The sequence below is a fragment of the Nansenia antarctica genome (assembly GCF_963989245.1).
Source record: "Nansenia antarctica genome assembly, chromosome: 14".
NCBI lineage: Eukaryota > Metazoa > Chordata > Actinopteri > Argentiniformes > Microstomatidae > Nansenia > Nansenia antarctica.
In genome coordinates, this window is record NC_137684.1 from 23,780,671 (window position 1) to 23,808,067 (window position 27,397).

The following is a 27,397-nucleotide window of genomic DNA, read 5'->3' on the forward strand; positions in this document are numbered from 1 at the left end:
AAGGTACATCAGTAATACGTAGCTCCCTCATACTGAGACAGGTCTTAACACTTAATCAGCCTTTTCCTAGATATGTGCATTCTACCACCCAGTATCCTTACATTTTCAAAATCACATCACGATAAGCTAATATAAAGCTATTTATTTAGCAGTTTTTCTGTGTAGGAAGCAGGCTAATTTACAAGCGGCCAACTAGTGGTCGAGGGGTGTAAAATAGCAGCTTAGCATTGAAAAAGAGAGGGTAGTTTGACCCCAGAGGCGGCTCTTTTAGTAGGTAAAAAGGCACGGCCGTCCAAGTGTTAAATCTAGAACTTTCAACCTGGACAGAGATGAAGCCGAACCCTAGACTAAATCACACTTCTCCATCGAAGATGCCTTTAACGCAAAGGAGTAGGCTTAATCGATGTCCGGTAGACGGCCCCCTAAACAACTTAGCCCAGTCCCTTTCCCAGGGTTCCAGAGTTCACCTTCTGAAACATCAAATTCCAGCACCTTTCAAGGACTTTCAAGACTCAATTCCCTCATTTTCAAGGACCCAACACGGCATAGTTTGAGACAGATCTAGATGAGAATTTATATAATAGGAACTATCCGCTCACAGACAACAATTCAAAAGAGAGGCTTGAATGTGTGAACACTAGATGGTCTCTTGCCTTCTCAACGACAGCACAGCAAAACAATATATTGTGAAATATGTGTAAAGTTAAGCAATACAGAGACTTATTTACTAGTTGACAAGCTACGTAATTTTTTGAATATAGATATATATATAATATATATACACATGGTTTAACCAAGTCTGGCCTGGTCAGGCGTGGTGTTGGAAGGATACAGGAGCAGAGGGCCAGCAGCTTGGCTCTGTTGTTGATGAGCTGGACCAGCCGTCGCTTGGCCAGGAGACTCCTCTGGACCGACGAGATCTTCTCCACGCCTCCGGAGCCCGACACCAGGGCCTGACACAGCTAGAGACGGGACAGTAAGTAAGTAAGTAAGTAAAACTTTATTTCTAGAACGCCCTTCACAGCACGGATGCACAGGGTGCTTTACATCAAAAATAAGGAAAGTGCAATCAAAATATCAAGGAATAAAAACTCAAACGGAGGAACACCCCACAAGGGACAACATAAACAGAACATAAGCAGAACATAAGGTGGCTATAGGTGACTACCGGCCTGCCTAAACAGATGGGTCTTTAATTGCTGTTTAAAATGAGTTCTGAGGGAGCGGCTCTCGGGTCAGATAGATGGACGGACAGACGGGAGGATTGGAGATGAAGCCATTTATACACTCACAGATAGAAAAGAAAGGGGGGAGGGATGGAGGGAGGGAGGGGGGTGTCGTTTACCTCTTTCAGTTCCTCGGGGGGCAGTTGCTCCAGGCTCTGCAGCTTCCCCAGGCTCTGTCTGTGGCTCTGGTGGAAGCGGAAGAAGTCGGCGGTGCTGTTCTTCAACAGGAACAGAACCAGGCCCAGGCTGGGCACCCGGGAGTAGGGCACGGAGGGCATGGCCAGGTCTGAGACAGACAGGAGACCAGGGGGGGTCAGTCACATACAGACACACACACACACACACACACACACACACACTCTCCTAACACAACACACACACACACACACACACACACACACTCTCCTAACACAACACACACACACACACACACACACTCTCCTAACACAACACACACTGACAGAGGACACAGACTTTGCCCCAAGGACGTTTAGTGGTTCCGCAGGCACGCACACACAATAGCTGAGGTGATGTGTGTGTGTGTGTGTGTGTGTGTGTGTGTGTGTGTGTGTGTGTGCGTGCGTGCGTGCGTGTGAGATGGGGGAGTGCGCCTCACCTGTGCGGGCCCCGTCCCTGCTGGCTGGCTCGTTGACTGAGGGGCTGAACAGGCAGATGCTGTACTGGGCCTGGGCTGAGCTCTGCAGCAGCAGGGTCTGGCAGTACTCCATGATGTTGGCACACACCTGCACACACACACACACACACACACACACACACACACACACACACACATCAGGGCGGACCACAGGGTCAGTTCTCTGACACACTTCTTATCCTCTCGTATCTCCTCCCTCACTTTCCTGCGCTTACTCTGCCTGACAATTATGGAAGATTAAAATAAATAACAAGAAAAAGTTGAATAATTTCATTAAATTCTCTCTCTCACCCTCCCTCCCACTCACCCCTCCTCTCTCTCTCTCCCTTCTCTCTCCCTCCCTTCTCTCTCCCTCCCTCCCCCTCTCTCTCCCTTTCTCTCCCTCTCCCCCTCTCTCCCTCCCTCTCTCTCTCACCTGCTGCATGGCCACCTCCATCTCCTCCCGTCGTTCAGCAGGGTCCCCGGGGGCCGCCACCTCCGCCTGCTTCAGGAGACGCTCGCGCTCGCTCCCCGCCAGGCGGCCCAGCAGAGACAGACACTGGCGCTGGGAGAGAGGGAGACAGGTAGGAGAGAGGGAGACAGGTAGGAGAGAGGGAGAGAGAGAGAGGGAGAGAGAGGTAGGAAAGAGGGAGACAGGTGGGAGAGAGGGAGACAGGTAGGGGAGAGGGAGACAGGTTACAGTGACGTGCTGCTATGTCCCAGGTTACCCTCTGTACCATCAAGACTCGTGTCATTGGATCATGTATTAAATGACTGGCTAATGAGACACAGGTGAGACAGAGGGGTGGTAGGTACCCTCCCTTACCTGGAATCTGCTGATGTGACCCTGGAACTCCAGTAGCGCGGCGCTGTTGATCTCCTGGCCCATCTCAAGAGCTCCTGAAACACACACACACATTAAGCAGTCTGAATAATAAAAAAAAAACTAATCTAAACAAGTATATGTCAACTTATGCAATATCATGCAGACGCATCATGTGCAGGTGTGTACCTGGCAGGGCAGTGTGTGTGTATCATGTGCAGGTGTGTACCTGGCAGGGCAGTGTGTGTGTATCATGCAGACGCGTCATGTGCAGGTGTGTACCTGGCAGGGCAGTGTGTGTGTATCATGCAGACGCGTCATGTGCAGGTGTGTACCTGGCAGGGCAGTGTGTGTGTATCATGTGCAGGTGTGTACCTGGCAGGGCAGTGTGTGTGTATCATGTGCAGGTGTGTACCTGGCAGGGCAGTGTGTGTGTATCATGTGCAGGTGTGTACCTGGCAGGGCAGTGTGTGTGTATCATGTGCAGGTGTGTACCTGGCAGGGCAGTGTGTGTGTATCATGTGCAGGTGTGTACCTGGCAGGGCAGTGTGTGTGTATCATGTGCAGGTGTGTACCTGGCAGGGCAGTCTTGCTGATGATGCCAGTGAGCAGGGAGAGCTCCTGGAGGGACCCCATACTGAGCTCCTGACAGCGCAGCAGACCCTGGATGGTGTCTGCATGGACGATCAGCCACTGGAGGACCTACACACAGAGACACACAGAGACACACAGAGACACACAGGTTTCTCAAAATTGGATATTCAACACGACAACAGCCATGAGGGGTCATTTGACCCTTAACCCTAACCGTAACCCTGTGAGTAAAGAAAAATGCAAAGAGAAATCTTTGCACTCGATCAAATTTCAGGACCCTCCTTTCATGACTTTTCCTAGATATGTGCGTTCGACCACCCGGTGTCCTAACATTTTCCAAATCACATCAGGATAAGCTAGTATGAAGCTATTTTGCAGTTTTTCTGTGTAGGAGGCAGGCTAATTTACAAGCGACACACTGGTCGCTGTGTGTAAATAGCAGCTTGACCATTGTAAAGAGGGGGTTAGGGTTAGGGACCCCCCTTCACCCCGAGGCGGCTCTTTTAGTAGGTTAAAAAAGGCACGACTGCTCTAGTGTTAAGGTTCAGATATTTCTTGGGGTATAAAATAATAACATGTTTATGGCAAAAATAGAGTGTGTTATTCAGAGTAGCATTCTCTCGGCTCTCCGACTGTGTCCGTACCTGTGCTGCCCCCTGCTGGTGGTGCGTGGTGGTGGAGGTGAGGATGACCTGGAAGAGCCTGAGAGCCGGCAGCAGGATCTGTCTGTAGCGGTCCAGAGGGCTGGGGATGAACCCTGACGGGTCCCTCTGACCAAACACCCTACACACACACACACACACACGCAAACAAACAGACACACGCACAAACACAGACACAGACACAGACAGACGCACACGCACAGACACAGACAGACGCACACGCACACGCACACAGACACGCACAAACACACAGACACAGGTTCAATGACATGACAACTCCTATTTACCTACAAATGAACAGTCATTAAGAAATGTACTTGATGAAACTCAATATGGAGATAATCTTAAATGAACGTTACTCCCACTTGGTACCTCTCTCTCCCTCCCTCCCTCCCTCCCTCCCTCCCCCTCCTCCACCACCTCCTCCTCCTCCTCCTCCTCTCCTGCCTCACCTGTGTGAGTCGCTGTCGGGCACCATGTCAAACACCTGACACTCCACCAGCTGAGCCACCAGGCCGCAGCGCAGCAGCTCCACCGCCCCCTGGCCCGTCTTAGCCACCCGCGTCAGCAGGGCCTACACACACACACACACACACACACACACACACACACACACAGAGACACAGACACAGACACAGAGACACACACACACACACACAGACACAGACACACACACACACACACACACACACACACACACACACACACACACACACACACACACACACACACACACACACACACACACACACACACACACACAGCTGGGTTAGATCAAAGACCAGTGCTAGATTGCTCGCCATGTGTTGTGATAGGAAAGGGAAGACGTGTGTCTGTGTGTGTGTGTGTCTGTGTGTGTGTGTGTGTGTGTGTGTGTGTGTTGCCTTACCATCTTGCTCTCGTAGATGTAGAGGGGTTTGAGGAGGGGGGGCTGGGGGCTGAGCAGGGTCTGCAGGGCGGCGTCGTCCTGTCTGAGGCTCTCCACTAACACGCGCAGGTAGCCGCTGTTACAGATGTACAGCAGCCACTGGCACTGACGGTCTATAGACAGGATCCTGTCCAGCACTGCCAGGGCTAGCATCTGAGAGAGAGAGAGAGAGAGAGAGAGAGAGAGAGAGAGAGAGAGAGAGAGAGAGAGAGAGAGAGAGAGAGAGAGAGAGAGAGAGAGAGAGGAGTCAGAGAACGAGGGAGAAATGGAGGAATAGTAACTCAGACAGAGAGGGGAATATAGACATATAAACAAAGAGAGATAGCCAGCGAGCGAGCGAGAGATAGAGAGAGAGACATGGGTGTTCCGCACTATTGAGAGAAGTAGAATGATGCACATTGATCAACAGTTAGGCCTAGCAACCCGAGCAGTGAACAGATGACAAGCAAACAGAGAGAGAGAGAGAGAGAGAGAGAGAGAGAGAGAGAGAGAGAGAGAGAGAGGAGAGAGAGATGGACAGGGGGAACGTGCGAGTGGCGTGCGTGTGCTCCTACCCTGCCGATCTCGTGTCCGTCACAGGCGTCCCTGCACACCACCTCCATCAGGGCCGTGCCGTAGCTCTCGATGATGGCCAGGTTCTCTCTCTGCAGCTTGGAGAAGCCGTCCTCAGGAGCCGTCAGACGCTCCCACATAGACTTCCCCGCTACGGAGAGAGAGAGAGAGAAGAGGGTAGTAGGAGAAGAAGAGAGAGAGTGGGCGGCAATGGGGTTAGGGGTGAGTTAGGGTAGGCAATCCAGCTACCAGACAAAATACTATCCATGTAAACTGTAACTGGGTGTCATTGTGGTGAACTGTCTTCCTTGCATAGACCACAGGACGTAAGGGACCTCCAGGCTGAGTCGACAGGTTAACCCATTGAGTACCAGTCTCCCACATTCAGTATGTCTGTACCATCGGTCTGCTCTGACACTGCTGCTGTAGGTACCTGTCTGCAGCGTGTCGGGCTCCTCTGGTTTCTGGGCGATCTGAAGGTAGTACAGCAGGGAGCCGTACAGGTGGGCACGCAGACGCTGGAATCCACCGCCTACACACACGCGCACGCGCACGCGCACACACACACACACACACACACACACACACACACACACACACACACACACACACACACACACACACACACACACACACACACACACACACACACACACACACACACACACACACACACACACACACACACACACACACACACACACACACACACACACACACACACACACACACACACACACACACACACACACACACACACGCATATGTAAGACAGACAGAGGTGATGTAGCCACTGACACAGGCTTGGAGAAGCAGGTACTAAATGGTAAATGGTCGGCACTTATATAGCGCCTTTATCCAAAGCGCTTTACAACGGCCTCTCATTCACCCACTCACGCACACATTCACACACCAATGGCGGCAAGCTACCATGCAAGGCGCTGGCCCGCTCACTGGGAGCAATTTGGGGTTCAGTGTCTTGCCCAAGGACAATTCGACATGTGGCCAGCCGGGGCTCGAACCGCCGATCTGCCGACCTTGCGATCATTAGACGGCGGCTCTACCTCCTGCGCCACAGCCACCCCGATACAGGTACTACAGAACAGCAGTGTGTGTCTGAGTGTACCCACCTGTACAGAGGATGAAGTCCAGAAGCCTCCGCAGGATCAGGTGCAGAGCAGAGTTGGCGATGGAGGCAAAGCCTGACGACAACCCGCCCTCCAGCCCCGCCCCCTGCTGCTGTTCCGACAGTACTGATTGGCTGAGGTGGGCTGTGAGGGTAAACACCGCCCCGGCGACTATCGGCATGAGCTCCCCGGCCGCGTCTTCTGACAACACCTGGGTGACAGGAGGAGCGTCTCAGTACACACACAGGAGTATACAGAAGTACACAGGAGTCATACACTATATGTGTGGTGGCCTGGGAAAACCCGTCGGATGTCGCTGGCGTTCGTTTGTGGCAAAGAGCAAATATAGATGGAAATCGCGATTTTGGCGATTTTGATATTATGTGGTATTCTAGTACTTTGAACTCCATACTACATTATGGTGAATAAACATTTTAAGAAAACAAAATAGAAAGAACTTATTTTTATGTTTTTGTGGTGGGTAGTTTGTCTGCATCACAAGCAGACTACCACCGCATCACAAGCAGACTAACGAGACCGGCTGATCTGCATAGGCTCCTCCCCCGACCCGGAGGAGAAAGGGGTCGGGGGCAGCATGGGGGCAGCATTTCTCATCTTTCACTTTTTTTGACATGCTACATTAAAATGCTCATAACTTTTTAAAATAAAGGGCTATCTCAGTCATTCAACCAGTTATGAATAGCTGAGAACTTCTAATTTATGGAAATATAAAAAAATGAAAATGTCAAAATGCCACCATGTGAAGGGTTTTCCCAGGCCACCACACATATTGAGCCCTAACACACACGTTCCTCCCTCCCTCCCTCACCTTGTCGTGTAGATCGAGCAGCAGGTCTCTGATGATGAGCTGTCTGTCGTCAGCAGGTATGAGGTCTGCAGGGCAGGCGGTCAGCAGGGTCTCCACCAGGCCCCTCCAGGACTGCAGCGCGTGGCGCTTGGCGCTCAGGCTCCGACGCACACGGTTCCTCTCCACCACCTGCTGCAGGATCGAGTTCACTTCCTGAAGACAGAGAACAGACGGACGGACGGACACACGCACACAGTCAACAACCAGAGCACTGTCCTGCAAAGTAAAGACCATAACCTGATAGTCACTGCACAATGAACCTATCGATAAGCCACGCCCCAAAATAAAATTGTCCAATCATAACACAGCAAAAGTCACAACAGGCAGAAAACTCGGACAAACAACTCGCAAATATCTGATGGTGAAAAGCTTCTAGATTAAATATTCTTGTCATCTTTTAAAAAACATGTCTATTACTTGCTGTGGTAAATCAGAAACCCGAAATTTGCCAACTTCCGCCATTGTAAGTCATTGAATGTCATTCAGTCACGGTCGGTCAGTCAGTCACTGTCAGTGAAGCGTTGTTTGTTTGTCAAAGGGGCCGTGGCTTAGCAATAGATCCATTCTCTTACGCCATCGCCAACACTCACCTCCATCAACAAGGGCCGTTGGCCAATGGCGGCCATCCCTTGGAGGGCGTTGACCTCCGCCACCAGGACCCGATGGAGCAACTGTGGGGGGGGGGACATCATGAAAAAAACAACCATAGAGAACATGAAGATCGACCACCAACAATGCATTCAAAAACCACGCGCTTGTGTTAACACGAACACACGCCGAGTATCAAACCCACCTTGACGTTGCAGACCGTGTGTCCGTGCTCGTTGACGTGCTCGCAGTTGGAGATGACCTGCTCGATCTGGGTGCGCTCGAAGAAGTCCAGCTGCAGCAGCTCGGGGATGTCCTGGCTGAAGTCGATGGCGTCCAGAACGCTGAGGAGCTTCCTGCGTACTGATGACATCACAGAGGGACGGGGGATTAGCACAGGGAGACATCTCATATGAAACCCTGTTCCCCCTCTACACTGCACAGCTTCACAGATACGTGCCAGGTAGAAGTAAAGCCAAACCTTTGGAGACGGTGTCAAAATGCAGGAATCCGCTGACGGATCGAGTCTCCTCTTCCATACCCATCTCTCCATCAGCTGTGGAGAGAAATTCATGAACTGTAAGGTAGGTAGGTCGGTCAGTCTCTCTCGGTCGGTCTCTCTCTATCGGTCTCTCTATCGGTCTATCTCGGTCGGTCTCTCGATCGGTCTCTCTCGGTCGGTCTCTCGATCGGTCTCTCTCGGTCGGTCTCTCGATCGGTCTCTCTCGGTCGGTCTCTCGGTCGGTCTCTCGGTCGGTCTCTCTCGGTTGGTCCCTCTCAGTCAGTCTCTCTCGGTCGATCTCTCTCCTTCCCTCTCTCTCCCTCCCTCCATGCGTTCACCGGTGTTACCTGCGTGCTGAGCGTGAGGCTGGTCGTCCAGTAGCAGGTTGACCAGACGCTGGGTGTGAGAGCGTTGGCGGTTCAGTGATGTCACTCGCAGCTCGATGGCGGCTGTCTTCATGAGCCACGACATCTGGGACAGGGCAGCGATCTGGTCACCTGAGGGGGGGCGCGCGCGCGGGGGGGGGGGGGGTTAGAGAATGGAGGAGGTGGTACTTCTACCTGTCCGATCCTTTTCAGATTTTCACTAGTGCATAGGGGGGTTGGAGCTAGGGGGGTGATTTGATTTGGGACCGGGCCATGATGAGCTCACCTGGCAGGTCGAAGGGCAGGTGCTGCAGGTGAGAGAACAGGAAGTCCTGGCTGGTCCTCAGGTAGCGCATGGTGGGGCCTGAGGTGTCTGAGCACGCACAAAGCTGGTAGATCACCTGACACACAGACACACACACACAAACACAGTCATCTCTCTAGTAGTAAAATCTCTCTCAGTAAAGTCTCTGAAGGCCAGAAGGTGGACCGTGAGGAGCCATCCGAGGGATGGGCAGGTCTTGTGTGAATTTACATCGTTTGGAGAAAGAGAGACGGGGCGAGGCTGCGGTGGGGCCAGCCTAGTGTGGAGTGAGATCAGTACCTGGTAGCAGAGCTCGGCCAGGTGGGGGGCCTGGCTGGTGAGGACGGGTCCAGAGCGCCTCTCGCTGCCCCTCTGCAGCAGGCTCAGGATGGCGTGCAGGCAGCTCCTCGGGCACCCCAGCACACCTGCTCCAGAAACACACATGGACAAAACACTTTGAAACACGCCAGGGAATGGGGATCTGAAACACAGATTGTGGTTCCTAGTGCCTAACTCGGTTGGAGGATGACGCTGCTGGCAACACATTTGATTCCCTAAACGAGTCACGTTGACTGAATCAACAACAACACTGAAGCGTCTGCTTAAAGACCCCTGTATGGCCCCATGATCAGCCAGGTGAGGAGGGAGGAGGGTCTGACCTGGGTCTTGGAGGTTGGTGGAGGACACGGGCTTCTTGACCTCGTAGCCCAGCAGGTAGAGGGCCAGGTTGGGGGTCTTCAGCTCCAGGGACGTGATCAGCAGGTTCAGGATGTGGATCTGGGTCTCGTGGCGGATCCTCGCCACCTTCTTCTCCGGGTCAGAGTCTGGTGTGGGGGTCAGAGGGGAAGTTGGTCAGTGACTGAATCCATACAACCCATACAAGTGGCTACCTAACATCACATTGATCATACTCGTAAGACTTTTCACTTTTCAAAAAATGCCGGTCGAGAGAGGACGCTGGCGTTGCTTGTTTTCGCCGCTTCTCCACCCGAAATCTAGATATACTTGCAGTATACAGAGTAGATTGTCCTACAAAGACACTTAGATTTAGTCATCTAAAAATGTATTAGACCCCTATACTTTCTTTTATTTATTTTTTTGTTGCTTTTTATTTTACTGCTCAATCTTTTCAGTTTGTAAAGCGCTATATAAGTCTAATGTATTATTATATATACGTGACAGAATGAGAGAGAGGGACTCACCGTCTCCTTTCTCCAGGCCCTCCTCGGCCCCCTCGTTGTCCAGACACTCCACGAAGCCAGCCATCAGCTTTTCACTCACAGCCTGACCATCAAAGACACAAGCTGTTAACAAACACCACCGACACCAACGACCAGTCCTGTCCTGAGTGTCCTCACCAAGAACTGAACAGATACATACATACCAGTCCCTGCCATATCCACTTACAGACCAAGGTTACTTAACTGACCATATTAAACTAGAGAAAATTTGATACACTGTTAGAGGATCCACTAAGAAATTCCTCCCTATTTGGCAACCTTTCCTAAACTTTTTTGAAGAATCTGACAGCATGATAATGTAATATCATTTCATTTTGTTTGTACTATTTATTTTACTTTTATGGGCGTCTGGCTATGTATAGTGTTTGTATAATATATATGTCTGGTATTTGGGGGATGGGGGTTTATTTAAGTTTGTTCTCTGCTGGTCCTGTTTGGACCTGTGATATATTGTGAAAAACAAAATAAAAAAACCTTGAAAAAAAAATATACTGAGGCAAATATGGTCCGTTTCTGAAGTGTATTATCAACAGGTATGGTTCTGTTCTAAAGCCGCACAGTCCTCCTCCAGTCTATAAAAGCCCAGCAGGTGCTGAGAGCTCACCTGGTCATGTGTGAAGTCTCCCACCAGCCTGTTCTGGATGTTGGGGTAGCGGGCGATGCGCCGCAGGATCTTGGCACTCTGGAAGGCTGCCTCTGGGTTGGTGCTGCTGTGGTACAGGTACCTGCCAGGACAAACATACAGGGAGACATGAGGAAGTGCACTGTCTGACGGCAGATCGGCAATTCAAATTCTGAGGTGGAATCGTATCACATTCATGTTTGACGGCGACAATGCATATCACTCAACATTTCCGTACAAGTGACCGATTGAGCTTTGTTCCAGTCAGGTGAACCGTACCTGCCGATGTTGACGATGTGGTCGGCCCTGCGACTCTGAGCGCTGACCCCCTGTAGGAGCTGCTCCAGAGGGGAGACCAGCAGAGAGGCCTGGCTCTCCCTCAGGAGGTCCATAAACACCACCTCCTTCTGCAGGGCCAAGTCCAGCAGACACAGGCAATGCAGCACAGCCGACTCCAGCTGCTTCTTACCTGGAGGGGAAACAGCAACACAACTGTTTAAGGCAGTAGATAATTTTATAATTTTGCCATTTAGCAGACGCTTTTATCCAAAGCGACTTACAATTACGAATTACAGGGACATTCCCCCTGGAGTAACTGAGGGCTAAGTGCCTTACCCAAGGGCACACTAGTAGTGGTGTGGCTTCAGGCGGGATTTGAACTCACAACCTTCCGATCACAAGTCCAACTCACTATCCACTAGACCACCACTACCCCACCCTAGATAGTCATATGACCTACAAATATCTGATATTTGAGAAATTCACTGCTCCAAAAAATAATAATAAAAGAAGCAAATACAAACAAGAGCATCTCAAAGTGAGAACTGCCAGCCATAGCATGTGTGTGAGTGTGTGTGTGTGTGTGTGTGTGTGTGTGTGTGTGTCTGTGTCTGTGTCTGTGTCTGTGTCTGTGTATATCTATGTGCGTGTGTGGTGTGTGTGTGTGTGCGTGCTGACCCGGGAAGGGGGCGTAGGTGTCCAGCTGGCGTACTCCCTCCTCCAGCAGGCTGAGGCAGAGGGCCAGCATGGGCGAGTCGTTGAGCAGGTGGAACATCAGGCTGTGGCCGGGGGGCTTGTGGGCCGGGACCTGCTCCCCCTGGAGCTCCACCGTCTCCTGGACAAAGTCTGAGGGCTGGGGCTCGTAGTCACGCAGCAGCTTATGGAACACCTCCAACACAGCCTCAGCCACCTCCCACTGGAGGGAGAGAGGGGGAGGGAGGGAGGGAGAGGGGGAGGGGAAGGGGGGGTAGAAAGAGAGAGGAGAATGGGAGAGAGAAAGAGGAAGTTAAGGAAAGAACTCAGCGAGTGAAATTAAATAGCAGCAGGTTTCGACAGCATCTGAGCCGTCTTTAATCCAGCATCTCTCAATGTAATCAGGGTTCCCACACCTTCTGAAACATCAAATTCAAGCACCTTCCAAGACTCAATTCCCTCAAATTCAAGGACCCAACACGGCATAGTTAGAGACAGAACTAGTTGACGAGCTATGTAAAACATTTACTACTACCAAAATAGAAATTGTTTTAGAGAGGGAGAGAGGGGAATTCAAGCACTTTCAATGACCCATGTCTATTTTCTAAAACGTTTAAGACCTTGATTTCTTTTTCTCAAATACACAAACTTTCAAGGATTTCACGGACCCGTGGGAGCCCTATCTCAATGTAATTCTGCTCCTTTTCACTGAGGACAGAGCACCCTACCTTCTCAGCAGCACGGCGGTAGGCCCTGGTGGGGAAGGGGAGGAAGACGGCGTCACGCAGGAAGGTCAGGTAGGGCTGGAACCCCGGCGCACGGAGGCCCGCCCCCAGGTTGACGGGCAAGGCGCTCTCCACCAACGTGCTGATCAGCTGACAGAAGGACCGTGTGAGAGGGTATTCCTCACAGCTGGACTCGATCTCGTTCAGCTCCACCTGAGGAAGCGAAAGAGGGGTTTACACACACACAAACACCACACACACGCACACGCACACGCACACACAGACACAGACACAGACACAGACACAGACACAGACACAGACACAGACACAGACACAGACACACACACACACACACACACACACACACACACGACAAACCTTACCTCAATGCCTGCAGCCTGTCTCTGTCCTGGGGCTCGCACAGTCTGAAGGATCTGGAGACAAGAATGAAACGTGAGCTTCGGCACAAAACCTCATCAAACACATGTGTCAGTGTTACAGCTTCCCATTCCCCCCCCCCCCGCGACACACACACACACACACGTGCGCGCCTACCTGAGTGTACTCCAGCGACTGCCAGAGGGAGGCAGCGATCTCAGGCGACTTCCCGAAGGCTGCCAGGCAGTGCAGGAGCTCCCCCTTCAGGACGGGCTGCACACTGCACTGCATCAACCCCAGCATCACCACCACAGGGGTCCACTGAGGGTGCTCGCACAGTGCTAGGCGAGCGTTCTCGCTCTGAAACACACACACACGCACACACACACACACACACACACACACACACACACACACACACACACACACACGGCGTTATCTAAATGTCCCACGGCTCCTGACTTTCGACATCTAAAACTTGGCCAAGCGTTCCAAGAACACACTCCTCCATACCCAGGTGATTATGGTGGCGAGCAGCTCTAGGAAGGAGGTGAGGCCATCCAGCTCCCTCTGTGTGATGCCCCTCAGTGGCGGGTGGCGGTAGTGCGCTGCGTCTGTGTTGGGCAGGTCTCTGCGCAGGTTCTCGTGGTACAGCATGAGAGAGTGGAAGAAGTGTTCCCAGGACACAGGGCTACCGGCTACCCCCTCTCCTGCCATAGCAACACCACAGACACGGTTAGTGTTGCCATAGCAACACCACAGACACGGTTAGTGTTCGGCTTTGAGGAAAATATCACAGCATCACTAAATCATCTGTTTCAGAGTCACTGACTAAATACAAGCTGTTTCATGTGTTTATTCTATTCCAAGCCTGATTCATACAGGGTTCCCACACCTTCTGAAACATCAAATTCAAGCACCTTTCAAGGACTTTCAAGACTCAATTCTCTCAAATTCAACTTGATGCTAAGTAAAAAAGTTTTTAATATGTTTTTTTCTTTTTGAGAGAGAGAGAGAGAGAGAGAGAGAGAGAGAGAGAGAGAGAGAGAGAGAGGGGGGGGAATTCAAGCACTTTCAATGACCCATGTCTATTTTCAACAACTTTTAAGGCCTTGATTTTCTTTTCTCAAATTCACAAACTTTCAAGGATGTCAAGGACCCGTGGGAAGCCTGTATATATCTTTAACCTATCATGAAGCCCTTGAGGAGTTGCACCAGGCGTGTTGGTGGTGCGGGGACAGAACAGACATGTGAGACAGGCAGGCTGTGTTACCGTGCGGGGCTCCGTTGGTCTTGAGCAGGCTGAAGCAGTAGTGGGCACACTGGGGTCCGTTGGCCAGCCCCTTCAACATGCGCAGGTAGGGGATGTACAGCGTCGGGGGCAGCATGTCGCCCATCTGACGCACAAACTTAGACAGCACCACCTGCAGAACGGCACATGAACAAAATACATAATTGTTTTTATCAGGGGGAGGAGGGAAAGGGCTGAATGCTGAGAGGGACCAGTCACAGAGACCTAGGTGAAGTCAGAGACATCCTTGGTTAGGCATTCTAGAACGTATGGATTTTGGATTCGCAAGAACAAGAGGGATTTCAGGGATTTTTCAGGGATTTCAACTGTCGTGCTGCGGACTACTCTAAGCGGTCAACGTTGACCATCCGTTAAGAGTGGGGAGTGACACAGGCGGCTTGTACCTGCTTGTGTGGGGGCCTCTGCAGGGCCATGCCCAGGTAGGAGCCCTGGAGGGAGGTGTGCTGGAGGGACTCTGTAGGGCACCAGAACTCCAGGCCCAGTTCCAGGCCAAACGGGTCCTTGTTGTAGAACTCTCCGATCTGGCCAACCCGGAAACACACCAGAGGAGAGAGAGAGAGAGAGAGAGAGAGAGAGAGAGAAAAGATAGCTAGAGTCAGCGAAATCAGTAAGACATAAAGTGAGGTACTGAAACACATTGTTGAAAGAGTGAATTGAATGATATCGTGTAAAAAAATCCTGGTGAAAGTGAATGAAGAGGGTGAACTAAGGGAACAGCTCTGAGGCGAGGTGAAGGCTGACCAGGATCATGAGGTGGTCCAGGTCTTTCCTCACGGAGGACGGAGGCTCGCTGCCCATCTGCAGGGCCATGTGCACCAGACGGGCGTCCTCGTCGGCACGGTTACGCAGCTGCTTCACCTACAGCACACACACACACACACACACACACACACACCTTGTTCGAACAGTCCTACAATAGTACATTTTTAAAACATGCACATATACATGCACATTTCCGCATAAAATAAATTAACTAATTAACCGTGACAAGTTGAAAACCAAATATACTCAAAGACAACAACAAGTCCTCTACTCAGGGTTCCCACAACTTCTGAAACATCAAATTCAAGCACCTTTCAAGGACGTTCAAGACTCAATTGCCTCAAATTCAAGGACCCAACACCACGGCATAGTTTGAGACAGATGTAGATGAGAATTTATATAATAGGAACTATCCGCTCACAGACACCAATTAAAAAGAGAGGCTTGAATGTGTGAACACTAGATGGTCTCTTGCCTTCTCTAACACAGCACAGCAACACAATATATTGTGAAATATGTGTAGTTAAGCAATACAGAGACTTATTTACTAGTTGACGAGTTAAAGAAGTAAAAAAAGTATTTTTTTTAGAGAGAGAGAGAGAGAGAGAGAGAGAGAGAGAGAGAGAGAGAGAGAGAGAGAGAGAGAGAGAGGGGAATTCAAGCACTTTCAATGACCCATGTCTAAAAAACTTTCAAGACCTTGATTTGACCTTAGATTTTTCTCAAATTCACCAACTTTCAAGGATTTCAAGGACCCGTGGGAACCTGCCTTCTCTACCACAGCACAGCAAAAATAATAACCGAGCGGTGGCCTTTCTTACCTTCATAGGCATGAGCGCCAGGAAGTCAGTGATGAGGGAGTGGAGGCGGCGCGTGTAGAACTCCTCCTGAGCGAAGCCTTCGCATCCCAGCATGCCTTCTGTCATGAACAGGAAGACCGTCCCTAGCAGGGCCTGGTCAGCCAGGAGCTCATCTGCTTCTGTGAATTCAACCAGGGCTGAGGAGAGGAGAGGAGAGCACACACACACACACACACACACACACACACACACACACACACACACACACACACACACACAGATTGAGTCTCCAGTCTATTAACAGATAAACAAGGTAGATTCTATGCTACAGATCATATAATAATAATAATAATAATAATAATAATAATAATAATAATAATAATAATAATAATAATAATAATAATACATTAGACTTATACAGCACTTTTCTAGACACTCAAAGACGCTTTACAAACTGAAAAGATCGAGTAGTAATAATAATAAGAAACACAAATCTAGTCTCACCGGAGCCCTGTGGTAGCTGGGAGAGGGCCCTGAGGGCCAGGGCCCAGGCCAGGCGACACACCGCCTGCAGCCCCGGCAGCTTCCAGGGCTGCCCCTCCACCAGCCGCGTGTGGACAGCAGACACGTACTGCTTCTCCGTCAGCAAGGGCAGGGCCTGTAGCAGGTCTGATGCACACGAATCATTTGATACAGATCAAAACACTGACAAATCAGGATTCATTATTAATTCATTCGCTCGTGACTATAACCCAAATAATAATGGTAAGAGCATATGCAGTAGAGATCGAGACAATTTCAATAACTTTATAAGACGTTTCTCTGATGATAACGATGATAAAACAATGTTTACGTTCCCGTTACCTTCTCTGTCTTCTGTTCCTTGCTCTAGGAAGCTGACATCCAGGCAGTACAGCAGAGCCATGACCAGAGCCAGGTTCACACTGTCCAATGAGCCGTCGGCTTCCGCTGTTACCGTCTCCAGGTGGCCAATGAGGGCCATGGTGTCGTCCTTGCTCAGAGGCGACTGGCAGGTCCAGGAAAACAGGGAGTCTGCCAGCGACTGTCGGCACTCTTTGATGAGGTCAGATACCTGCCAGAGAGAGAGAGAGAGAGAGAGAGAGAGAGAGAGAGAGAGGATGTGGAATGTGAGAGATGAGTTTTAAACTGTGTCTATGGATGAGACTGCTCCGCTAAGAAAACAAACACTATTACCCAAGGCGACTACAGAATCATTTCATGAGGATCCTGCAGGAATCAAACTTCACGACACTAGCGTTGCAACCGACTTGAGCCATCGGAGCACCGGTCTCCCTCTCACCTCTTTCCTGTGTTTCTCGTTGCCCAGGCCCCGCTCCTTCTGCAGGCGCTCAAACTCCCGCGTCACGCTAATCTCTGACACCAGTGTCAGCAGGCGCTGTGTCAGACCCTGACTCATCAGCTCGTCTGTGAAACGTGTGGTGAGTGCCACGAGCTCCCCGCTGAGAGAGAGGACACGAAGGACAGTTAGAACTTGCGTTGTATTGCGAGAGAGAGAGAGAGACAGAGAGAGAGAGAGAGAGAGAGAGAGAGAGAAAGAGAGAGAGAGAAAGACAGGGAGAGAGAGAGAGACAGAGAGAGAGAGAGAGAAAGAGAGACAGAGAGAGAGAGACACAGAGAGAGAGAGAGAGAGAGAGAGAGAGAGAGAGAGAGGGGGGGGGGGGGGGTATGAGGTGTGTAAGGTATGTAAATAAAGGAAAACATTTGGGAAAAAACATGGCCACATGGCTGTTTCATGATCATCAACAAAGAACAGGGAGTCAGGGGAGGGGTTGTTCTAGAACACTGTGGAGCTGGTTCATACCTTAACTCTAGAGTGAAGGTCTTGCCATGACGGGACTGGATGAGGGAGCGTAGGGAGTTGGCCACACAGAGCTTCCCATCCCAGTACAGCAGCACGGCCACCAGGCCTCGGGTTAGGCCTGGGAAGTGAGGCTGTTGGTGCTCACCTAAACAGAAAGAAACAGTGATATTTATGAAACACATCCCACCAAATTGTATCCCTTCATCCATTGGTAAGAAATGAATATGAAGTGTGTAAGCCAGCCTTGCAGAAAATTATCTCAGATGATCTCTAAATAAGTAGCAGTTTAGAATCAGAATCAGTTTAAAGGTTGTGTGTGTACCTTCTAGGGCCTGGGGTTTTCCTAGTTAGCTCACACGGTCAAGAAAAACTCTCCAGCTATATCCTTCAATGATTGTGAGGTGTTAGTCGATATGGTGTTCACTGTTCACTGCCTATAAACATTACCTGCCAGCAGCAACTCCAGGGCTGCCAGCTCTCCGATGTCAAACAGGTCACTGAGGATGAAGGCTTCTGTGAGCAGCTGTTCCGGGAGGAGCCTCGACCCCTGCTGGCCTTGGATGGCGATGCCCTCTGTGCTGGCTTTCCTCACCTTCTCCCTCTGCTCCGCACTCTTTGGCTAAACGACGCAAAAACAGACAAGATCAGTATCCAATCGATTTCAGAGGCACTTCGGGATGTATTTTAGTGAGTAAAACATAGGAGTGTTTTGAATGGACCGAAATGCTTGAGACTGTGACTGGCATCTCTTACTGGGTTCTTGTAAAGCGAGAGGAAGTGGGGTTTGTGTTTCTTGAGCTGCAGGTCCAGGAGGTGGACGCTCTCTGGTTGTCTCCTCCACACGGCTCCCTCCACCGTCTCCCATAGCTCCTTCAGCGGCCCCCACAGACTGGCTCCTGAGGAACGCAAAGAAGAGTAGTGTATAGTCACCACTGGCGGACTCATGGGGGGGGCAGGGGGGGTGACCGCCCCTCCTGGTGCCCTCACGGTTGAAAAACGTCTCTCTTAAGTGCCCTTTTGAGTGGCGAAAGTGAGAGGACGTGCCCTATTGGTGCCCCTCCAATGGTCTAAACTTGACCATGTGCACTGATGGGGTCCCATGTTGTGCAGTAGGTGCCCTTTTTTTCTTTTCGCCCCTGCCCTTCAAACAGCCTGAGTCCGCCACTGATAGTCACTGATACTGAACTTGCAACAGCACATTCTCCTTAAAAGCTAAGAATGTGGAACTTTTCATTGTCTGGATCTGAAGTTTGTTCAGATCCAGTTTGGTCTTGAAGACATTGCTTTATTGGATGTATGTCAACACCTTTTGTATTAGCCTAGACCTTTTGTCTTTCAGTATACAAAAACCCAATCAGTCATATCTTTCATCACCAATACCTTGTATATAGATACATCTCCATTATCTTACCAACAAAGCTGTGGTTGTGTGTGTTGTTACACTAACTGGCAGTGGACAATTTGTCAACAGTGAGTGAGGAGGATGTTATGTTTGAGCTAGCTAACAAATGTCAGCTTGCTTTACTGTCACATTCATTCCCTGATGAGAGATCTAGCTACTGTTAAGCAATGAGGCATTAACTTGGCATGGCACTTTCGAGTGTCCGATCAAATACTTACTAACCTATATTATTTCTGACAGTTTGGACAAAAGAGCTTTTTAGGCACAAGTCACACACATGTTGTGGCTAGCTAACCGCTAACTGATCACCCACAACGTGATTAGACTCGTTCAATAGGATAACTGTACACAATAGGATAGGCTCAATAGGCTTGTTTAACAAGTAATATCAAACAAACTCTCAGGCAATGTCTCTCCTTTTAAATAAAAGACAAATAAAAGCCCATACCTGAATTTACCGCCATCTGCGCAGCCATGTTAAACTTGAGAGATTCTGCTCTGAGGCGCGCTGTATGAATGCCTGACTAAAAATGATATCGTTGTGTTTTTTACTCTTATGATCGCTTACTCTATTTGATAATTGATGATAACATGATGCAATATGAAGCATACATGCTTGACTAAAATAATACAATTGTATGGTAATGCACTTTTATGTTTGTACTGATCCTCAGGCGAGGTCCTCTTTTGCTGCATGGGAAATGTAGTTTTTTTTTGACTAGTTGAGCAAACTCAATATTCTTCTGAATTGACTGACAAACAAGTTGAATGGATTAAAAACTTGACATTTATCGTTGTGTTATATATTGATACATTGACACATATTGATATGTGATTGAGTTATGTAATCAATTTTATTTTAATAGCTGAATTTTCCTTTAGCGGAACCAAGTACTATTGCCTCGATTTGCTTGTAGTTTGTTTTTTTTTTTTTTTTACTAGTTGAGCAAACTCAACATTCTGAATTGAGAGACAAACAAGTTGAAGTTGAAGATTAAAACTTGACATTTATGGTTGTCTCAATCTCTGTATTGATATGTGATTGAGTTATGTAATCAATTTTCCTTCAGCGGAACCAAGTACTATTGCCTCGATTTGCTTGTTTGAGGGGACGATTAATCGAGCTGCACACGTGTGGTCACATGCGAAAGAAGGTTTCTGACAGCGATGGAGAAATGACCCCTGTGATGTTTATGTGTTGTACAGGGCACAGATCGTGATGTTTTTACACAAGACATCAAGTTAATTAAGATCATGGCTCGGGTTGTGAAGGTGTTTAAGACTGTGCGGAATAACTGGAAGAAGTCCACCTTTGCTGTGTGTGTCCTGTCGTACGGTGGACACTGGCTGTATGGGAAACACTGGTGTGTAGATTCTCTTTCACATATCATGACGTTAGAATTATAAGGTTCTATCTCCATTTTTGGTCAAAATTGAGTTTTTTTACATAATCTGATCCATTAGGTGTTTATTAATGCCTGTGTGGTGTTATTTTTAAAATGTTGACATTTTTGAGTTAGTAATTCATAAAATACAAAGGTTCCATCTCACAGAACATAATGGAATGTAAAAACTTTGATACTCAATATCTCTGAACTGCCCTAGACGGAGATAGAACCTTATCATTCTAATGTCATGATTTAGAACCTCCTGTATTCGGCAGTGTTATGGATATGATCTCGATCTGTCAAGTACAGGTCAGACAAGCATGTCAGTTCATACAGAATAGAATGGCTCTTATAAATATAACCCAGAGCAGAGGTGAAGAGGTAGTTTGATTGTCACTGTCATTGCAGAGAGGATGCACAGTCATTTCAGTTTGATCTGTTAATATATTCAATTCAATTCAATTCAATTATACTTTATTTATCCATTCGTATTCATTTATTTACAGTGACAATGTTTTGCGAAGAGAAGCTTGCCTGGTGGCGAAGGTGAGACAACATATTCTAACTTGAGTAATAATAATATGTCCACCTTGCATTGAGGATGCTCCATATAGCCTACAAGTATTGCCTATCTCCTAATATCACGATTCTCAATTTCAGGAATTTGGACGTCAGCAGATTTCACCGCAGGATCGATTGAGGAAAGCCACTGTCATCCTCAACCCAGCAGCGGGCAGTGGGTAAGAGAGAACACAGTCACGTTCAATTAATTAATTAATTTTTAATTTTGCCATTTAGCAGACGCTTTTATCCAAAGCGACTTACAATTACGAATTACAGGGACATTCCCCCTGGAGTAACTGAGGGCTAAGTGCCTTACCCAAGGGCACACTAGTAGTGGTGTGGCTTCAGGCGGGATTTGAACTCACAACCTTCCGATCACAAGTCCAACTCACTATCCACTAGACCACCACTACCCCGCTACATTCAGTCCCTAATGTCACCTGGGTGTAATGTCTGGTTGCACCACAGATATATTTACTGTACTCTGTCTTTGGCTGTCTTGACTTACTGATGATGCATTCTCCTTCCTGCTTCTCATAGGAAAGCCAACAGTCTATTTGAGAAGAATGCTGCCCCTATTTTACACTTGGCCGGCATGGAGGTGATACTAGTAAAGGTACTGTAACTGTTTAGGTTCTGCTTTTGGAAGTCTTGGTGTACATTGTTTACCTTGTTCACTGCATATTGTAAATATCTGTTCCCTCCTACAGACTGACTATGAGGGTCAGGCGAAAAAGTTAATGGAGCTTATGGAGCAGACAGACATGCTGATTGTGGCGGGGGGGACGGGCACCTTGCAAGAGGTGATCACTGGTTTGTTACGAAGGGCTGATCAGGTAAGTTGTTTGCCATTTTTGTGTTCATCGTCATGGTTACAAGCTCTCACTGTGTTGTGTATCATTATCACAGTGAAATTGTTCTGACTGTGCTCTGTGTGTGTGTGTGTGTGTGTGTGTGTGTGTGTGTGTGTGTGTGTGTGTGTGTGTGTGTGTGTGTGTGTGTGTGTGTGTGTGTGCTCGCCATATCACAACTGGGTTACAGATGTAAACTTTTAGTTTTCATATTTGGCAGCCTGGGCCATGTTCATAAGTTTGTTGTCAGAGGCCTTCAAATGGCTGGTCTATCTAAGAGAAGGGCCAAACAGTATAAACAAGTATTGCTCAGTATCTGCTATTATTGGTAGCCGCTCAATATGGAGAAGGCAGTGCTTCTTGTACCCATGAGCTGGATACTGTCTGTTTTACAGTATTGATACTGTATCTGTCAATCTACTATTATCATCTGGTGTGAATAACATCCTGTGTGTAGGCATAACTAGTTGTTGGCTCAGCACTACTGTAACTGACTGTTTTCATAATGTCAAAATGCACTGATAGTATTTATGTCCTTTAGACATAAATAAAGCATTTAAAATGTGTGTGTGTGTGTGTGTGTGTGTGTGTGTGTGTGTCTTAAACGCAGGAGTCATTCAGTAAAACACCCATTGGATACATCCCACTGGGTGCTCACAACTCACTGAGTCCCAGTCTGCACGTCATCAGTGACAACCAGGTGCAGTAAGTACCCCACTGAAACACGCCTCACTCCTCCTTCAACCACATTCAGTGTTTCCCATACATAGACCAGACTGTGGTGGGCCGCCATAGTGTGTTCCATGGCAGGATCTAGAGACCCATCTCTTCAGGTTACACCTTAACTGCTCCTCCTGAGACATCTACTACCCCCCAGCACTGCGTCTCCTGAGACACCCGCTTTTCCCCCTTTACTGTGTCCCCCAAGACTTCTACTGCCCCCCTTGTACTGTTTCTCTGTTCTCCAGTGTCTATATATATATAAAAATAAAAAAAAAGGCGTCTGCTAAAAGCCAAAAATGTAAATGTAAATCTAGGAGCCCCAATGTGTGTTTGTCATCTGCTTGTTTTCAGACACATCACATCAGCGACGCTGTCCATCCTGAAGGGAGAAACAATACCTCTGGATGTGCTGCAGATCAAGGTGAGACCAGGGAGGGGTGAGACACAAACTGTGATCTACCCCTGAGTCTCGTTTGATAAGGTGGGGCGGCTGTGGCGTAGGAGGTAGAGCTGCCATCTGATGATCGCAAGGTTGGCAGATCGGCGGTTCGAGCCCCGGTTGGCCACATGTCGAAGTGTCCTTGGGCAAGACACTGAACCCCAAATTGCTCCCAGTGAGTGGGCCGGCGCCTTGCCGCCATTGGTGTGTGAATGTGTGTGTGAATGGGTGAATGAGAGGCCGTTGTAAAGCGCTTTGGATAAAAGCGCTATATAAGTGCAGTCCATTCATTCCATTCCATAAGTACTTTGGTGTAGTGCAAAGATATGTGTTGAGTATATGATGGACTGTTGTGTTTTCTTTAGAGTGAGAAAGAGCAGGCTGTGTACGCCCTGATTGGTCTCCGCTGGGGGGCCTTCAGAGACGTGGCTGCCACCATCAGCAAGTAAGAACCAAGACAGAGTGTTTATATTTCTCGGGTTTTACATATTCGCGTATGGGAGCTTGTCCCATCGATGTGATGAATCCGTTTGCATGCAGTAGTTGTTGTCTCCCAAAAATAAATGTCTCATATTGTTACGTTAATTAATAACCAATGGAACATCACATGGGCAGAGTTTGGTCTTGGTCTTCTTGTTAATCATATAGTCTTAATATCATGATTATTGTATTAAAGACATTTTTCTCACCCATTTTTTGTCTTGTTTTTGCTCAGGTATTGGTACCTCGGCCCATTGAAGACGAAAGCGGCACATTGGTTCAGTACTCTACGGGTGAGAAACCGCTTCCACTTCGTTAGCACGGAACATATACTCAACACACTATGCGTCTGTTCTACTCCTTCTAGTTCTATCGGCAACACTTCCATGAACAGTCTTTTTTTTCCCCCCATGCACGACTGTGTCACGCTACATTCTTGTCCGTCTCCAGGAGTGGCCCCAGGTCCGCGAGGCCTCTGTGACCTACCTGGCCCCCACCCTTCGTCCTCCTGACCTGCCCATAGGGAAACCCCCCCGGCCCAACCTCTTCTACCGCATCGCCCGCAGGCTGAAGAACTACTGGAACCCCCCCATCGAAGGTAACCTTACCTAGGTGTTGATGTGTCGGTGTTTTATCCTTTAGTTCATCATTGCGATAATGGTTTTGTTTGTGTTTTGTTTTTGTTCATGTTTCTTTATTGTTTCAGGGTTCCCGCGCTGGTCTTAAAAAGCCTTAAAGTCTCAAATCCAGCAATCCGATTTATAAGGCCTAAAAAGGTCCCAACGTTCAGTTATTAGGTCTAAGAAATGAGGTGCTAGGTCTAAAAAATTAGATTAGCTTGTCCTGCAAGGAAATCAGTCCGACCACATGTATTTACGTGGAAATGAATCAAGCTGGAACCCAAAAAAGGCCAATTCGCTGCACCTGGGAGAAATTATTGGCGAACGAAGCTACGGCAGGATGACAAAAAGCTATCACACGGTGTCGCGAATTGGTCAAAAATTCTATTCAAATAGGTCTAAAAAAGCCCCAAAGACCCCAAAAGGTCTTAAATGTGACTTGTTGAAACTTGTAGGAACCCTGTTGTTTGTGTTTGTGTTTCTGCAGAGCCGCCCATAGTGGAGGAGCCAGAGAGGTGGGAGGACAAGCAGCTGTCCACGTTGGAGCTGTCCATCCACACACACAACAGCAACCCTGTCCAGACGGTCAGCAGATAAAGCATCGCAACCCGTTCAACAAAACAGTTCATAATGTGAATGACAGCGGCTGTGTATTAAACCTTCTGTCTCTGCGTTCGTCCCTCAGCGGATAGACGACTCCATGCTGGTGTGTGCCGAGCCGGACGACTTCACGGTGGGAGAGTTCATCACTGTTGGGTGAGTCTCTTTGTGAGAAATTATCTATTACCTGACCTGAACGCAACAACCCTGTAAGGCGCCATTGTTGTTGTTGGCTGGGTTAGCACATGCGGGTTAAGGGAGAGGTGGGGCTATGTCGTCATCGTTTCAGGAAAATGCGTATGGCTTGTAAAGATGGAAATGCAAGGGTGGCGTTTTCAGATTCGTTCACTCTGGGACCCGGTTTCAAAAGAATATCGTATTTAGGCTCCCAGAACGCGGTTCCGTGTGGACGAAACAGCCATACAATACAAAACTTTGGGGGATACACCCAAATTCGTCTCTGTGTGGACATGGCCTAAAAGTTATATCGCCCATATAACTGTGAGTGTCTTTGTTGTGTGTTCTGCATTGCAGGGTTAAAAAAGAAGAGGACCCAACTGTTTTCACACGGAAATCTGTGAAGCTGGAGGCCGGTGCATGTCACCTCAACCTGCCTGAGGTCAGTAGCCTACTCCCTCAGTTTCACCACCATAGACTCCATAGAGTTTACAGAGTTGTTTTTTTCTTATAATCATCACCAAAACAAAACAAAGAGTTTCTATCTACTATGATGCTCTATGTTCGTGGTTCTGATCCCATCCCACAGGAGGGAGCTGGCTTCTACAACATCGACAACGAGGAGTACGAGGCTATGCCCGTGGAGGTGAGGCTGTTGCCACGGAAACTGCGGTTCTTTGTCAGCGCGGAACGCAGAGAGCAGCTCCTCACACAGATCGGGTGAGGGAAGCGCCGCGGTACGACAACACGGAGCTGTGAGCAGAGGGACAGAGAGGAGAGTCAAGACGCCGTGCATTGGAACCTCTTCATCTTTTATCTGCAAGGATGTTTGCTTTACCTGCTCCTTTACTGTCACTCAACAGCCATAACAGAGCAGAGGCGGGTCAATGTGGACTAGTCTACTGCTAGGTCTCATCTGTTACAGGACATTACAATGTTCAGTTGGAATTCACAATTATGAAAGATGACAATATGATACAGTGAATATAACAAGGACCAAGTATCGTGTTGCTATCCCCAATGCTATTACCGTAGTCTGTTTACTGTATGTCTGCCCCCCCTGCGGGACTATTGGTGTAACTAACCGGTTGGTTTACTATAATCTCATCATGTGAAACATTAAAGATTATTGTTTGTTGTCTGTCGTTGTGTTTCTCTTAAATTCCGCAGTGAAAGAAATGCCATCGGAGATGAAGAGAGACTTCTCCCTCTCACTGTAGAGTACTCGGTAATAAATACAACTGGTGTAATATTGGCGTGAGAATCACTTGTACGAGGCAACTTCAGTTACACTGTATCATCATAAACAACACAAACAGAGTCAGAGAAAACAACAATTGTTTTATTGTTTTACAATGGCAGTAACTGTAATAATCAGCTGGCTTGAGAACAAGTGGCTCATGCAATCAAGTGACTAAACGCTGTGCATACACATCACTGAAGTCTCTTTACATTAGTACAGTTTTTGAGTTGTGATTAATTTGCTATTGTGAATATAGACTTAAGTTGCAGTTGGTACGACTAAGGATTAACGGTTATAGGAGTTGCAACATATCGGCGCGTATGTCATACAGATTTGCGTTCTATTGACATTTAGTGGGGTGATGTGGTGTGACACACACTGTACAAATAACGTCTAATGCGCTAATGCTGGTTCAGGTCTGTGAACAACTCCACAAAGAAGGCATTTTACACAGTCGCGTAAATTCTCATAGATCTGTCAAACAAACATTAGCATGCTTTCCCAGCATGCCTCTGTGTTGAAATGTACAGGGACTGGTCTAAACAAACAGTCCAGAGGAGGACAGGGTAGTAGCTGAGTCTTGGGCTGTGAAGACATTCACATATCATGAACAACAGCAAACACATCCACGAGAGTCCATTTGCCAGTAGTACAAGTAGTATTATTTGAGTGCCTGCACTCAACACTTAAAGATAACCTACATGCTTTATGACTCTCACTAGATAGAGACTCTTACTGGCCTGTCTAATCTTGGAATTAGACATGACAAAAACTTCAAAGGTTCTTCCTGACCATACAGTATGACCTTACCAGGAAGGACTACTGGCCCTAGTCTGAGCCAATGACAGCACTATGCAACAAGAGAACAGCATGTCAACATCCTGATTCAATGAAGTCACTGAACTTTGATGTAGCCCAATGTACTCTAGCTCAACGTAGCCCTCTCCTGGCCTATCCATATCTGGATTCCCCTCGACAGAGAACAGAACCATGATGACAATGGCTGAGAACCGTTCCCTCATCCGGCAAAAGCTGACGACGACGACAACAACACCCACTGAAACCCTTCAGTTGTATCTGTG

The 27,397-nt window shown here is 48.4% G+C and overlaps 2 protein-coding genes across 2 annotated transcripts in view; one reads left to right on the forward strand and one right to left on the reverse strand.

The window, feature by feature from the left end:
• Positions 1 to 19,706, reverse strand: part of nup205 (nucleoporin 205) — a gene marked incomplete at its 5' end in the record, with an annotated part of 21,254 nt that extends 1,548 nt beyond the window's left edge. The window contains 39 exons of the mRNA XM_080544731.1: positions 833 to 962; positions 1,346 to 1,512; positions 1,843 to 1,969; positions 2,297 to 2,425; positions 2,687 to 2,760; positions 3,259 to 3,385; positions 3,922 to 4,060; positions 4,392 to 4,513; positions 4,829 to 5,020; positions 5,422 to 5,570; positions 5,853 to 5,951; positions 6,550 to 6,757; positions 7,376 to 7,567; positions 8,005 to 8,085; positions 8,208 to 8,365; positions 8,484 to 8,558; positions 8,852 to 9,001; positions 9,156 to 9,270; positions 9,474 to 9,598; positions 9,833 to 9,997; positions 10,376 to 10,457; positions 11,019 to 11,139; positions 11,316 to 11,505; positions 11,994 to 12,231; positions 12,737 to 12,946; positions 13,117 to 13,167; positions 13,289 to 13,471; positions 13,625 to 13,821; positions 14,385 to 14,535; positions 14,807 to 14,944; positions 15,165 to 15,281; positions 16,007 to 16,182; positions 16,490 to 16,654; positions 16,850 to 17,078; positions 17,307 to 17,466; positions 17,829 to 17,973; positions 18,276 to 18,447; positions 18,582 to 18,724; positions 19,679 to 19,706. Coding sequence (XP_080400857.1) covers positions 833 to 962; positions 1,346 to 1,512; positions 1,843 to 1,969; positions 2,297 to 2,425; positions 2,687 to 2,760; positions 3,259 to 3,385; positions 3,922 to 4,060; positions 4,392 to 4,513; positions 4,829 to 5,020; positions 5,422 to 5,570; positions 5,853 to 5,951; positions 6,550 to 6,757; positions 7,376 to 7,567; positions 8,005 to 8,085; positions 8,208 to 8,365; positions 8,484 to 8,558; positions 8,852 to 9,001; positions 9,156 to 9,270; positions 9,474 to 9,598; positions 9,833 to 9,997; positions 10,376 to 10,457; positions 11,019 to 11,139; positions 11,316 to 11,505; positions 11,994 to 12,231; positions 12,737 to 12,946; positions 13,117 to 13,167; positions 13,289 to 13,471; positions 13,625 to 13,821; positions 14,385 to 14,535; positions 14,807 to 14,944; positions 15,165 to 15,281; positions 16,007 to 16,182; positions 16,490 to 16,654; positions 16,850 to 17,078; positions 17,307 to 17,466; positions 17,829 to 17,973; positions 18,276 to 18,447; positions 18,582 to 18,724; positions 19,679 to 19,706 — 5,620 coding nt within the window. The remainder of the gene's footprint in view (positions 1 to 832; positions 963 to 1,345; positions 1,513 to 1,842; positions 1,970 to 2,296; positions 2,426 to 2,686; positions 2,761 to 3,258; positions 3,386 to 3,921; positions 4,061 to 4,391; positions 4,514 to 4,828; positions 5,021 to 5,421; positions 5,571 to 5,852; positions 5,952 to 6,549; positions 6,758 to 7,375; positions 7,568 to 8,004; positions 8,086 to 8,207; positions 8,366 to 8,483; positions 8,559 to 8,851; positions 9,002 to 9,155; positions 9,271 to 9,473; positions 9,599 to 9,832; positions 9,998 to 10,375; positions 10,458 to 11,018; positions 11,140 to 11,315; positions 11,506 to 11,993; positions 12,232 to 12,736; positions 12,947 to 13,116; positions 13,168 to 13,288; positions 13,472 to 13,624; positions 13,822 to 14,384; positions 14,536 to 14,806; positions 14,945 to 15,164; positions 15,282 to 16,006; positions 16,183 to 16,489; positions 16,655 to 16,849; positions 17,079 to 17,306; positions 17,467 to 17,828; positions 17,974 to 18,275; positions 18,448 to 18,581; positions 18,725 to 19,678) is intronic.
• A 675-nt stretch (positions 19,707 to 20,381) lies between these two features.
• On the forward strand, positions 20,382 to 26,261 carry agk (acylglycerol kinase). The gene is made up of 14 exons (XM_080545298.1): positions 20,382 to 20,594; positions 21,125 to 21,164; positions 21,279 to 21,358; positions 21,723 to 21,798; positions 21,893 to 22,018; positions 22,644 to 22,738; positions 23,108 to 23,177; positions 23,561 to 23,640; positions 23,911 to 23,968; positions 24,126 to 24,273; positions 24,783 to 24,880; positions 24,981 to 25,051; positions 25,430 to 25,514; positions 25,662 to 26,261. Exons 1-14 carry the CDS (start codon positions 20,485 to 20,487, stop codon positions 25,794 to 25,796), a joined length of 1,272 nt encoding a protein of 423 aa, XP_080401424.1. The 5' UTR covers positions 20,382 to 20,484; the 3' UTR covers positions 25,797 to 26,261.
• Positions 26,262 to 27,397: the final 1,136 nt, after the last annotated feature.